Source organism: Canis lupus, chromosome 18 (genome assembly GCF_003254725.2).
Source record: "Canis lupus dingo isolate Sandy chromosome 18, ASM325472v2, whole genome shotgun sequence".
Lineage (NCBI taxonomy): Eukaryota > Metazoa > Chordata > Mammalia > Carnivora > Canidae > Canis > Canis lupus.
This window is the reverse complement of record NC_064260.1, coordinates 17393380-17408276: the sequence shown is the minus strand read 5'-3', so window position 1 is coordinate 17408276 and position 14897 is coordinate 17393380. Positions and strand designations below refer to the sequence as shown.

At 43.4% G+C, this 14897-nt stretch overlaps 1 protein-coding gene across 9 annotated transcripts in view; it reads right to left on the bottom strand.

The window, feature by feature from the left end:
- Window positions 1-1369: 1369 nt before the first annotated feature.
- CCDC146 (coiled-coil domain containing 146) overlaps window positions 1370-14897 on the bottom strand; it is a 119266-nt gene continuing 105738 nt past the window's right edge. For all 9 annotated transcript variants that reach the window (XM_025449528.3, XM_049096631.1, XM_049096632.1 and 6 more), the window contains 6 exons: window positions 13768-13992; window positions 11771-11999; window positions 7020-7148; window positions 6357-6494; window positions 3201-3449; window positions 1370-1907 (listed from right to left, as the gene is read on the bottom strand). In XM_025449528.3, coding sequence (XP_025305313.1) covers window positions 1704-1907; window positions 3201-3449; window positions 6357-6494; window positions 7020-7148; window positions 11771-11999; window positions 13768-13992 — 1174 coding nt within the window. In that variant the 3' untranslated portion in view covers window positions 1370-1703. The remainder of the gene's footprint in view (window positions 1908-3200; window positions 3450-6356; window positions 6495-7019; window positions 7149-11770; window positions 12000-13767; window positions 13993-14897) is intronic.

Sequence of the window (14897 nt, the reverse complement as noted above, 5' to 3'; positions counted from 1 at the left end):
AATCCTGAAGTCCTGTCAGCATGTTAGACTCTTTCTCTTGGAAGATCATTATTTTCCCCTCCCTACCCTTTCATACTTGGAGTTGTTTCGGTGTCTTTCTGAAGTCTGAGTCATCGGACTCACGTTGATACTGGTCCTGCCACCACTCTGCTCATAGCCATTCATTTCCGGATAAGATGCCAACTCCTTGACACTCAGTGTTTCCTAAATCCCAGCCTTACACACTCCCCCAACATGAACACGCTGTTTCAGCCAGGCCAGTTCTCTGGGCCCTGAGCACCTTTTTCTTCCAAGCCTTGCTTTAGGCTACTTCCCTCACCTGGAATCCCCTCCCCACTTATTAAAATCTTATTTATGTTTAAGGGCCAGATAAATAAGTCCATCTCTGACCGTGATCCCTGGCTATTCCCACACACAGTGACAGCTTCTCCTTCTGAACCAGTAGCACATGCTATAATATTTAAACGTCCATCCCTTTGTGTCAAAAAATTGTATTTCCATTCTTAAGTTGTTCCTACAGGTATATTTTTTTGATTACTAATGCAATTAATAATTCCTACAACATAGGAGCTCTAAGTGTGCAGTATTTCTTTGTGTTGACCACACAGTATTATCATAGGCACTTTGCTTTATAAAGCCTTATATAAAACCACCAAATTAGATTAGATTCAGGACTGATTTGTAGGCTGAGAATAAGATTAAATTCCATTCTGGTAGGATGGGGGCTTGGAAAAGATTTTGTTTCCATTTAGAGAAAGAAGAAAAATAAGGAATGTAGTATTTTTCATTTCCAGAATTATGACACAAAATCCATACCTGACACCAGTTTGAAGTATGGTTTGAAATATTAATGAAGTAAAATCAGTTTTCAAATCTTGTGTATTTTCATAGATGAGAAAATATAAAAACAGAATTAGGAAAATGTACTTGGGTGAAATGCAATAAAACCAGAGTAATGAAATAAGTGGAACTGGCCTCATTTTCAGCTCTGCCACATGCAAAGCTGTGTTTTCATTGCAATTTTTAAAAATCTGGAATCAGAACTTAATCACAGGCTTGTTTGTATATAATGTGAAAAATCTAGATTTAGAAGAAAGATAAATTAGGGCATAATTATTTTTGCAGCTAAAGGATTCTTGTAAAAAGAATTATCACGATGTAACTGTAAAAAGGACAAGCTTCCACACGGCTTTTTATTTGATTTACATTACCAACATGAACTTCAAATGCATCTATTTAACAAAGTGAATTATAACCCCCGTGATACTTGGGATACATTCCTTTTCAAACATTTTATCTTTCTCTTTCAAGGGAGTATATTGAATAGTGTTTGCTTTTTTTCTTCAATAAACAAAAACCACTCTGCCAATTCAGTAAAAATTGATTTATTTTTCTTGCATTTTTATAGCACTTGGACTACTATATAGTTTTGAAAGTCAATATATAGAGTGAAAAAAGAAAAAATGAACAATACAGATATATGCTTTGACATAGTTGTAGGAAAATTCTATGTCTTACTTAATATCGTGTAAAATATAGTAGCTGATGAGTGTAAAAGGAACCCATGCTGTTTGCCATTGTTGGTTGACTGGGATGCCATATTTGTCTGTAATTTAGAGCTATTCTGCTGATACTTTCCAGCTGTGCATCTGAGGAAGCGTGGCTGAAGTGTTTCCTTTGGAAGCCCAGATTGGTTCACATGCTCAGATTTCAATCGGCTTTGGAACAGGTTTCCTTATGTGCCTCATATTGGCCCCTTGTTCACTGGGCTTGAAAGGAGCCAAAGCGCCATACGGTTTTGGCAAAGGAAGAGCGGCCTCTGCCTCTGGGATGTAGGCATTTGGACGTGGCTCTGCAGTTGTGTAAACACCGTTGGGGAGTTGGCGGTTGTCTGATACCAAGAACTCCTGCAAAGAATGATTTTTCCTTTTTAGTTTCCTGAAAACAGTAATGAAATCCCTTCATCCTTAGGGCCCAGCAGACACAGCTGCATCTGAGCAGCCTTAGGCTGTGCTGGCTGGTATTTTCCCCCAGGGATGGGAGGGTATGAGGGTGGAGTCACTAAACACACACACACACACACACACACACACCACACACTGTGTCTCATCGGCATGACCCTTGTTGCTCATGCATCACTCTGTTCCTGGAATTGGGTTTATCATAGACTGGCTGGTGGGTCCTAAATTCACTGTATTTCAACTTCAATATCTTTCATCAAGCACTAATTATTTCCATATTTTTGAAAAAGGCTGGAGTAAGTCATCGGTGAGCAAATGTTACAAAGGAGGAAATAAGGATAAAGTAGAACCAGAGGAGAGAAGTGGTGAGCAGCTTGCTTTGAACCTCCAGGTCCTCAGAATTGTGCCTGTGCTTCTGGAGAATAGAGGAATTTCTTCTAGCGTTAAAAAGCACTCTAAGCAATGGAGACAGGTAAATGACAGTGGGGACAGGTAAAATCGGAATGCCCTCAAAAACACAGCCTCAGGCACTGTGGAAATTATAAACCCGACCCTACTTTCAGGTATTCCTAGCACATATTTGGAAAGCATGTTTTCTTGGGTTAGGGGTGAAGAGCGATCCTTTGGGGGGGTATCTACTTGACGGTCTGAGAGTGAGCCGTAGGTTCCCAGGATGTGGTCTTCTTAGGAAGATGCCTAATTCCATTGTAAGAATGTCATGGGGTGGGCAGGACTGGGCCCCTGAAGGGCAGGGGCAGTCTGTGTTAGGCCTACACGGGGGCCCGTGGCAGGAGAAGAAGCTGTGACCTTGAGGCCTATGACGCACACGAAGCAGAAGAGGCTGGAGGCCTCACAATGTGCTCCAGTGGCCCCAGTAGCCAGATGTGGGCTGAGGAGGGACGCAAGCAAGGACAGAGACTGAAGACCGTTGGACAGAACCAGTGCCAGCCTGGCCGCTGTCCTGCCAACGGGAGTCCATGGTGTTCAGCCACACAGGCCACGATGAAGGGCTGTGCGCTGGGACTTGGCGCTCGGTGAGCGTTTTCTGGAGAATATCATGCACTTTGGAGTATTATTTTGCCCTGTCTACATCCTCTCTTAGAACTCCTTTCTAATGATCGTCAGAACTAAGTGTGTGGTAGAGTGGGACATTTTTCATACATTTTGGGAGGACCCAAATCCCAGAACACAGCCCTTCCTAGCACACTTTACAAATGCAACACAGAAGACCAAGCTTACCCGAGACTTCTCAGCGACGGCCAAGGCATACATTTCTTCATCTCGGAATATCTTCAACCATTCTGTCTCGATGTCTTTATTGAGTGGCAGGCCCTTTTCTATCCTGGAATTGCAAGAGAAAATGAAGTCTTCTTTCTCCCTGACTTCCTTTTGGAGTTCAATGGCCAGAGCTTGCTTCATGGACAGCTCAGCAACAAGAGCCATCATCTGTTCCGTAGCATCTTTGATCTTCTTCCGGTAGCCATTCATCTAGAATGAAAGAGCCCAAAGCTTAGACTATATATATTCCATGAAGAGTCAAGAAAATGGCAGGCTGAGAGCTGTCTAGAATGGTGAGGTGTGGGGGGGGGGGGCATTCTTGCCTGAAGGAGGGAGAGCCTAAGTGGGAATTCAGAGAAAATAAGAACTAGGAGAGATCTCAGAGATTGAGCCCAATTCCCTGGCTGTGTAAGTAAGGAGAAAAACACATCTGTTCATTGAGCTATGGAGTTCCAAGTGGATAGGTAACATTGAGGGGAATAGTCCCTTTATTTTTAAGAGGTGAGAAGAAGAAAAGGACAGGATATTTTTGATGTCTAAGTTCTGGCCTAAGATTGCCATGTTTTTAATTTGTCACTTATCCAGCGGAAAAAAATCTGGTAGAACAAAAACTATACTTAAAAAATACTCATCATAATGGATAAAGAAGATGTGGTTTATGTATACAATGGAATATTACTCAGCTATTAGAAATGACAAATACCCACCATTTGCTTCAACGTGGATGGAACTGGAGGGTATTATGCTGAGTGAAGTAAGTCAGTCGGAGAAGGACAAACATTATATGTTCTCATTCATTTGGGGAATATAAATAATAGTGAAAGGGAATATAAGGGAAGGGAGAAGAAATGTGTGGGAAATATCAGAAAGGGAGACAGAACGTAAAGACTGCTAACTCTGGGAAATGAACTAGGGGTGGTGGAAGGGGAGGAGGGCGGGGGGTGGGAGTGAATGGGTGACGGGCACTGGGTGTTATTCTGTATGTTGGTAGATTGAACACCAATAAAAAATAAATTAAAAAAAAATAAATAAATAAAAAATAAAAAAAAAAAAAATACTCATCATCATTGGGCAGCCCAGGTGGCTCAGTGGTTTAGCACCACCTTCGGCCCAGGGCCTGGTCCTGGAGACCCGGGATTGAGTCCCACATAGGGCTTCCTGTGTGGAGCCTGCTTCTCCCTCTGCCTGTGTCCCTGCCTCTCTCTCTGTGTCTCATGAATAAATAAATAAAATCTTAAAAAAAAAAAAAAAAACTCATCACCTATGCAGAGGTCCCGCATCTGAAGTGATTTTTAATGGAAAATATCGTACCTCATTGTGGTTGCACTATTGATCATAATTCCTGGGATGTATCTTTATTAGGTCATGAGCAAGCATGAACTGAACCGGGGAAAATCTGGTCAGTCATTTGAAATGAAATGTTCCTTGTTCTACACGTATGTTTACCATTTCACATCAGGTGGTTATCATCAAAGACTTAAAAGATCAGGCTAAGTAGAACATAGCACGATTAAAACAATATTTGTTGAATGAAGGAATTAACGAATTCTATCTTAATCCTCCAGCCTTTTGAGCCAGGGTACACTGAGAAGCCATTTGCTTCTAGGAAAGATGAGAGCCTGGAGATCTGCATTCTTGTTGAGTCCCCACAAGGGGCTAGGCCACTTCTTACCTAGTGAATGCTTAAAACAACTTAAGCTAATGTCACATCCCTGTCACAGATTAGAAGACTTGGTCATTAAAATCCTCTCTGTGTCCTTCTCAAGGTCACTCGCTAGTATTGCTACGTCCCGGACCTGGGATCTGAACCATTCTACCCCTAGTTCTGCCTACTGTGAAGAGGTCATAATGTTGAATGAAAAAACAAAAACAAAACAGGGAGAGAACACCAAAGGTGGGGAAAGGCAGGGGAGATCAACCACTAGGCTAGGACTCCTCTGACGGAAGCCTCCCAGGTAGCAGTCGCCACCATTCACATTTCTCTAGCCTTTCGGTTGACTTCCAGACTCTGTTGACCAGCCAGCCCTGGGTGAAAACGAAGGACTTCCCCTAAAGAGAGGGAAGTTCATTTTGCAAAAGGAAGGAAGGCAACATTTAGAGAAACAACATTTAGAGAAAATTAGAGAAATGCTGATTCAGGCAAGTTCATGAGACTAAAGAAGTCTTAACATCTCCTATTTCTGGAGTAAAGTTGTGACCTGTGCAGGAGCCGTGGGACTGGGGGCTCAGTGTGCTAGTGGAAGTCCTCAGAGCAGCCGGGTAAAAGCCAAGGGAAAACGGCAAAGGAGCCTTGAGATTTATAATGATTTTGTTTCTTTAGTGCACCCAAGTGTTTCTGGAATGGGACTGACTGTTCATTCATTCAACAGATTGTTTTTTTTCTTGAGCTTAGTGCACACCAGCTTTAGGGAAATTAAAATCCCCATGCCGTCACGGCGGGATGCTCCAAGGGGCCAGGAGGCCCAGCGAGCAGGGGACCCGGAAGGCCCTGTGCGGAGGCCCTGCCTCCCCTGCCTCCCCTGCCTCCCCGAGCTCCCTCCTGCCGACTGCCCCGCTCTAGCACCAGCCTGACGGGTCGCTCTAAAGTAGCAGGCCTCAGATTTTAAACGTCTGAAATTGGGAAGCTCCACATTCAAGGTGTCGCCTTGCTAGTGGGGCCCCGGCAGTGGCTGCCCCCCAAGACTATTAGGCATGGGTGTCGTGTGATTGCTGTTCTCTTGTCATGGTCCCTGGCCGTTTCTGAGTTCTGGCTGGGTTCTGGATTGGGGCCCCTTCCATGCCACCTGCTGGCTAAGTGAGGCCTTCCGATCACAAGGAACTAGAGAGGATTCAACTTGGCACATGAAATATAAGGGTGACAATTTCCATATTTTGAATATGTGAAACTTGTAAACTGTCATCGAAAAGCTTAAGTCTGCCCAGTAAAAAGTGAATCCACTCAGGGAGCAAGATTGAAACTGACTCTGGACAATTTTTTAAGATTCACCTTTACATTTTAAATTTTACATCTTTGTTTCTCTAGTCGTAAAGTCTAATCTCTCCAGTGCTTCTGTCAATGAATAACGCAGTCGGCGGGAAATGAGAGGGGTATAGGATAAGGGACAAGGCAGGGCAGACCTTTTTGGCTAAGAGCAGCGTGTCCTGCTTGTAGGCCTGAGTTTTGCTGCAGAGCCTGTCTGTGAGCCGAGACACCTGTTCATAGATAAAGTCCTTCTCCAGTAACTTCTCCTCCTTCTGGGCCAGCTGTAGTTCCAGCTACAGTTGAAAACAATTTCAATAAAAAGGAAAAAAGTCATGCAAGTCAAAATCTCTCTTAATTAGAGCACTGTTTCTCCCCCTTAATGGGGACAGATTGCTTTTATACAGTTGCCAAGATGGCTCCAGGAAAGTCTTTAGCACTGGCCTAGGTCAAGACTTCCCTTGCCCACCCCCACCCCCCACCTCCGGATAGCTTTGGGAGGTCTTCCTCCCCTGGTAGAGGATGTCCCTCTCAGGGCCAGCCAGCTTCCATGTTGCCACTCCTCAAATTTCATCCACTGAAGATGCCAAAACTGTCCTTTGGGCTCTGAGACAAAACTGGGCATCTTGAAACCACTCAGGTTTTACTTCTTTTTAGCAAACACTAGAAACAAGCTTAGGTTTAGCTACAGAATTACAAGGAAAGGACTGGATTAGTGGCTAGGACAGTGAGGGATGAGGGACAAGTCTGTCTGCAGAAGCTGGCACAGCACCACACGTAGCTGGGCGCTGACGGACACCATTCTGAGGAAGACCACTTACCGAATCTAGTTTTTTTATCATTTCTTCTTGGGTCATATCCTTCCCTGGAATGAAGCGGATTCTGTTCTCACCGTCAGGATTTATAAATTGTTTCTCCAGGTCCTTTATTCTCTCTGTGCACTGTGAAAACTATTTAAACAAGAAACATTAACTTCAAAACCAACTCTCCTGCTCAGTAAATTTTAAAATTACATAGCCCAAGGTCTTTAAAATCTTTCGGTAGGATCAGTCTGGGGCAAGGTGAAAGAGGAGGACTGTCACCATCCCAGCCGCGGGGACCCGGGGTCGAGCGCCGTGTCCCGTGAAGATGATGCCCGGGACTGCTCTCCGCAGCAAGGCCGAGATCTGGGTCATCAGAGAAAAAGCTGATTTTACCACCAGCCCTCCGTGTTCTGCCGGTGGGATGCTGTGTGGTTGCAGCGCTCAGACTGTACTGACCTGACCTCTTTATTTTAGGTTGTTACGGAGGCCAAAGTAGACAACGTACAAGGCCGGTGACACACTAGACTCCAGCTTAAAACTCTTTGTTGGAATAGGTTTAATGGCTTCCAGAAGAACAAAGTTCTCAATTATTGGGTCAATCTGGTGTACGGTCTGCAAGGAACTGCTGAACTATTTATATTTTTTTGCTAACCAACCAAGGTAGTGTTTCACAGATCAACTATATTGGTTGAATCAATGAGACTTTGGCGGTAGGTGAAGAAATACGCTAACTCCCAAGCAGGAGGGGCAGTCACACTCAGCCTCACTTCATGGGGAGAGATGTGGAATGCAGTGAAAACCAAGAGTCATCACTTTCAACTTTTTTACAGAAAACCTGTAGAATCTTAGGCAAATCATTTATCATCTCTAAACCTTAGTTGTCATAGGTGGCTCAGTCGGTTAAGTGTCTGCCTTCAGCTCAGGTCATGGTCACAGGGTCCTGCCTTCAGCTCAGGTCATGGTCACAGGTCCACATGGGGCTTCCTACTCAGCAGGGAGCCTGTGCCTCTCCCTCTGCCCCTCCTCCTGCTCATGCACATGCTCCTCTCTCAAAGAAATATATAAAATCTTAAAAGAAAAAAAACAAACCTTAGTCGCTTCAACTGTCAAATGAGAAGATAAGGCCTAATCTAATGCAGTTGATTCACTAAATGAGATAACGCATCTTGAGTACTTTACAACATATTCTAGGGTGATGGGAGTAGAATTTAATTTTTAATTCATGTATTCACCTCCTCCCCCTCACAAAAAGAATTTTAAATGGTGATATAATTATTTTTTTCCTCTTTTATCCCTCTCTCTCAACATTCCTTAGTTGCCCTCAATATGGAGTTAAAGTATACATATATACATAACCAAGCGTAAATACATAATTATGCCATTTATTATTAACAATGCTTCACATTTTCGTTTCTTAATTAGGAAATAAAATAAGGAACAAAAATATGGTGCTTGCTTATCAAAATAGTACCTTGATTGGCCTTATTTCCCTATGGGTCGTTGAGGAAAAACTATATACTTTTTCTTTTTTTTTTTTTAATTTTATTTAAATTCCAGTTAGTTAACGCACAGTGCAATATTGGTTTCAGGTGTAGAATTTGGTGATTCAACACTTACATACACCACTCAGTTGAACAAGTGCCCTCCTTAATCCTCATGTTTACTTTTTCTATATAAAATAGTGCGGTGTCCTAAAATAGTTCACGTAATTTCCAAGATCCCTAAAAAGGAGCTATTATTATAGGCACCAGGAAAATGTGACTCATGATCATCCTTGGATTACATTGTGAGACAATTAAAAATTGTTTCAAACAACTGAGGAAATGCAAACCTTAAGGGAATTCTGGAAATGATGCAAAAACTGGGAAGACTTTGGGGAAAAAAACACAAGACACTGCAGCTGTAACAAATAACAGGATGTGACAGGGCTCCAACACGGCAAGGCAGGGTACAAAAATGATTTGCCTAAGGCAAATTTTACATCATGTCCTTCAAAGGGCCCATGTGATTTGTGCTGAGTAGACAAGTAAGTGCAGCTTGAAGACTAATAGGAAACTTTTTTTCTTTTTCTTTTTTTTTTTTTTGAGATTTATTTATTTATTTATTCATGACAGACACAGAGAGAAGCAGTTCATAGGCAGAGGGGGAAGCAGGCTCCCTGCGGGGAGACCGATGTGGGACTTGATCCCAGGACCCTGGGATCACGCCCTGGGCTGAAGGCAGATGCTCAACCACGGAGCCAGCCAGGTGCCCTGATAGGAAATTTCAACAGTTCTTAAGCTTAGAACTGACTCTGGCAGGACAGGTAACTGATGCTAATCCCTAGTCCATATGTCTCAATTCGTACGCAGTGAGAATGGAAAAGGCTCAGATCAGACATAAACGCTTCAGTAGTTTCCTCTTGGGTCAACTAAGCTCATATTTCACACCAGATACCTGGTTTTGTATAATGAAATGCCAAGTGCATATGTTTTAAGAACAATGAATTTTATCCATTGACTGGAAGCCCTGATTTGCAATGAACACACACAAAGTGCCTGTACAACAGGGAGAGAAGTTTTCTCTTGTGGATCTTAATGAATTTAGAGTCCTTTTGATCTGCTGGGCATCTTGATAGTGTAGTATGGGCACAGATGGCCCTGAGGCTCTGTTTTGGGAAGGAGCTGGAGAGAGACAAATTATTCTATAAAATCGAGACAAGTGTGGAGTGCCTGGGGGACACTGTGGGGTGGTGGGGCTGCGGAGAGAAGAGGATGAAAGGTGGAAAGGCAAGCAGGTGAAATGGAGCCAGGCTAGGGTGCTGCATGGGCCAACACACGTGGACACTGTTAGCAGTGATGGGGTGGCTGCCCGTAGGGCTCTGCGGGTATGGGTATCTGATACTGAATTTGAGGTTCTTCACATTTCTATAATGTACCCCATCATGCTGTTGCCCCAAATCGTCAATCAGTTCACTAAGGTCTTGCATGAATGGTTCTGTGCAGGTAGGCTGAAGAAGGAGCTGGTCCTGAATCTGCATTGATGGGGCATAGAAGTGAACCAGAAAGTGTGTGTGCCAGTGGCGGGGGGGGGGGCTATCCTTCATATGAACCACTCATTGGTAGTAGGAGTCAGACCCACAGGAATCCTGGGGAGGTGACCTTGGAGACCTGAGGGACTCCTGGGAGTGCCAGCCAACCCATCCACATCAGGCTACACTTATGAAAGAAGTGATTAGGAGAACTTATGACTAAAAACAAACATACATGGGGCAGCCCGGGTGGCTCAGCGGTTTAGTGTAGCCTTCAGCCCAGGGCCTAATCCTGGAGCCCCAGGATCGAGTCCCACATCAGGCTCCATGCATGGGGCCTGCTTCTCCCTCTGCCTGTGTCTCTACCTCTCTCTCTCTCTCTTTGTGTGTCTCTCATGAATAGGTAAATAAAATCTTAAAAAACAAACACACACTGGAATTAGAACCTTGGTACATTTATGCACAATGAAAGATCCCATCACTGATAAAGCATTTACACACTCAAATGGCATAAAAATATGAAAGTGGACCCGTTATCTGGTTCCATAGTCATGTAAATCCCATGACAGATTAAATGGAAAAAAAAAAAAACCCCAAAAAACAAAACCAGGACTCAAAACTGTCTACACATGAGCTAATGAAAACCGTTTACTTATATATCTTGAAAAAGACCAGAAGGATCTCTGCCAGATTTTTGATAATTTTAATAGTGATTGTATCACAGGAATAGAATTTTATTTTTTTAAATGCTTGTATTTTTTCAAAACTTCATTAACTGAACATGTTTTAATTTTATCATCAGGAAAAAAACTGAAAACAAATCTGACATTTTAGAAAACACACTATAGGTTAAAATTTGTTCCTGCTACGTTGAGTCAATGGAAAAAAGTGTAAGACACAAATCTTTATTTAATTTTTTTCTTCTATTTTCATTAAGAAAAAAACAATTACATGTGAAGAAAGTAGTTTTATGTTCATAATTTTTTATGTATATGTGTATGTATATTATTATATATTATTATTTCATGTTTAAATTGTTTGGCTTTATTCTACATTTAAAAAGACTGTGTCAGAGACCGGGCTATTCAATGGCAGGGAAACTACAGGGATTAATAAGGAGTGTAATTATATGTGATTGCTAATTAACAAATAGCAATCTCGGCTTCTAAGGTTAGGAGTTCTAAAAATGAGAGAATGAGATGGTCTCCAAGATCTTTCTAGCAAGCATGAAAAACATAGTTATGCTGGTGGCAGTGAAGGCCTGGACTCATTAAGTTTTGAGGTATAAGGAAGCTAGTGCTGAGATTCGGGAGGGCTTAAATTCCAAGGAAGGCAGAAAATGCTTCATGGGGAACCATCTGTAGCCTGCATTCCTGAAACATAAATTCCACCTGGAGCAGCAGAATTTTTTTTTTAATTTATCTATTTTAGAGAGAGCAAGCTGGGGGGGGAGGGGCAGAGGGAGAGAAAGAATCTCAGGTAGACTCCCCACTGAGCACAGAGCCCTAGTGGGGCTTGACCTCATGACCTTGAAATCATAACTTGAGCCCAAATCAAGAGTATGACGCTCAACCGACTGAGTCACCCAGGTGCCCTGGAGCAGAGGCAGTTTTAAAGAAGACACGTAACTCATGGGTTTGTACAGGTACCAGGAAGGGCCTGGCTCAGTTTACATGTAAGAACTTGATATGATCTTCAAACCAATAAAGTGAGGGGAGGCAAATGGCCCCAGGAAGCGTCTGATGAATGTTTCCCCCACCTGAATTTGCAGCACTGCTAAGTCAGCATCCAGGGCCCTCTTGGTTGGCAATAATTTCTGGGTCACGTGAATTTGTCTTTGTTTCTCAGCAATCTTCAGTTTCAGGAATCGGATCTTTTCTTCCAGGACATGTATTTCAATTTCTCCATTTAGTTTCATCTTCTCTTGGATATTTATTTTTTCATAAAAGATGCACACCTCCTCTTCTCGCTGTATCAGCTGAACACCACTATGGCCAAAAGGAGAGGCAGAGGCTAAGAGGAAGTTGAGACTTATGGTAATTCCCTCTGGATTTGGGCACAAAACATCAACATTACGGAATTCCAGAAGACAATAGATATTTACTGTCTGCTCTCTAGTTAAACACTTTAAGTTTTCCTGGGGATACGAGAGGGAGGGTTGTTTAGTGTCTCTGCTCTGAGCTGATCATGCAGTTGGCTGGTCACAGTATCTCTGCAAGTCCCAAAGGCTTTCTGAGGGTGGGAAAAAAATGTCATTCCCCATGCATGAATGAAGTGACCCCATAATCTGATTTTCTGCAGACCCGCTTCTTGGGCCAGGCTTGCCAACCGAGGTCTGGCCAGAAGTACCCAGGCAGGGGGCCAGGGAATGTGTTTCTGCAGTGATTCTATGGAACTTGCCAGGCCTATTAGGGTTTTTTTTTTTTTTTTTTTTTAAGTTGAATATTTTTGATGCAGATTTCCCCCTAAACAGGCAAAGCTCTGTCCTTTGTAATCACGCCAGGGGAAAGACCCCTCCATGTGAGGAGAATGTGGGAAAGAAACAAAGTAAGAATTTTCCAATTCCAGCCCTACAGGTCTGACCAGGGCCTGGGAAACATACTGCCTAAATAATTTGTTTTGTGCCGAGAGCCAAATAAGAGCACTTTTTTCCCCTCTCTCTCAGAGAAAACACCTGCCAGTAGTTTGAAAAAGTAGTGTCCTTCGCACCCTGAAGCTCTTCCCACACTCTGCATAGCCATTATCCCAGAATTCATCTTTAGTTGCTTTTATCTCTTTCTCTCTCTCTTCCTTTATAGTGTGTGGACACATAATTGGATTTGCTTAATCTTAATGTTAAGATTATTATATTTCATCTGCCATTTTAGTGGCTCTTCTGGGGATCCTCTCATTTCTCCTGACAACAGAAGCCAGCAGCAATGATTTACCACCTTTCTGTGCTTGTAGGGTCCAATGCTTAGAATGTGGCTTCACGTGGAGCAGCCCACAGTCAAGCCACGATGAGGCCAGAAGCAATCCCTACAATCTCACTTAGAGCTCCCCATAGCTCAGGCAGCTTGGGAACCCCGCTACAGCAGTCACTGTGAGTAACATAACCGTAGCCTGCAAAAAATAATGCTCTTCGAAGAGTCTTACCTGCTGAGAAAGCGAGTTGGGAGAATGACTTGACAAATATCATACTAGGACCAAACCTGTCACAAAGGTGGTTACAAGATCCGAAGACTTATTTATGTCGATTATACTGAAATAACTTGCTGGTATCAGGGGCAGCCTGAAGGTAGCTTGGGGAAGACCCCTGATCTTTGAGTGAGCCACCTACACCCACCTAAAGCCTACTCTTGCCTGTCTCTCTCTTAAAAGAACAACTTCTTATTTTCAGGCCACACACGCAGCTCACCCCCCCCTGCACCCCCACAAGAGGCGAGTGAACCCAAAACGTCAAATGCCCCCCACTACCCACCATCAAGTCTAGAGAGGAAAAGGGGCAGGCAACCTGCCTAAATGGGATCTCTGGGTTTCATTGCTCACATGATGTTCCTGTTTTTTTTTTTGTTTTTTTTTGTTTTTTTTAAGATTTATTTATTCATGATAGAGAGAGAGGCAGAGAGGCAGAGATACAGGAGGAGGGAGTAGCAGGCTTCCTACCGGGAGCCCGACGTGGGACTCGATCCCAGGACTCCAGGATGATGCCCTGGGCCAAAGGCAGGCGCTAAACCGCTGAGCCACCCAGGGATCCCCCAGATTCCTGGCTTTTACCTTTCATTTCGACGCTGAACAGCTTTTTCATACTTCTTGCGCAGCTGCACCATCTCCTCTTCGACGGTGGTGATCATACTGGCCAGCCTGTCGATGTTATTCAGCTGGGCTTCCTTCTTCTCTTTCATTTCCTGGAGTTTTGCTACAATTTTGTGCACATCATTTTGCATGCTTTCACGGATGGTAACATTGTTGGCATGTTTCAGCATGGAATTTTGGAGCTTCCTTTAAAAATAATGGGAAAACGGGGAAGATGATCGTTTCCTTTGATTACTTTAAAAATAATGAAGACTTCAGAAAGTATCAAAGTCTCTGGGGCTGTAGTCTGTCCCTCGGAACGACAGGAGTAGTACGTAGTCCACGCGGGGACCTGGGCGTTTGTCACCTCCCAGCACCCCAAGAAGGGTGAGTACAGTACGTGAAGATACTTTGAGGGACAGGAAGAGAGACCACATTGACAACGAATTCCAGTACGGCTGACCCTTGAGCGACGCAGGTTTGAACTGCGTGGGTCCACCTATAATGTGATTTTTTGGGACAAATACGGCACAGTGCTGTAAACGTATTTCTCTTTTTTTATGATCATCTTAACATTTTCTCTTCTCTAGCCTACTTTATTGTAAGAATACAGCATATAATACATATAACACGCCAAATATTTGCTAATCAACTGGTGCCTGGTCAGCAGTAGGTTATTAGTAGTAAGTGCTCTACAGGGATTGGCCCCCTGTGACCCGTGTGTTGTTCAAGAGTTAACTGTATATTGCTATAATTGTTCTACTTTATTAGTAGTTATTATTAACTTCTTACTATGCCTGATTTATAGGTTAAATTTTATCATAGGTATGTATGTGTAGGGGGAAAACCCCATAGAATATTTAGGGTTCAGTAGTATCTGTGGCTTCAGGCAGCCACTGGGGGTCTTGAATGTATCCCTCGTAGATAAGAGGGGCTACTGCAGTAATTTATTTGAGAGAGAGAGCACGAGCAAGGGGAGAGGGAGAGGGTCAAGCAGACTCCCTGCCGAGTGCAGAGCTTGGAGTCCCATGCAGGGCTCAGAATCCTGAGGTCACGACCTGAGCCAAAGTTAGACTTTTAACGGACTGAGCCACCCAGATGCCCCAAATAAG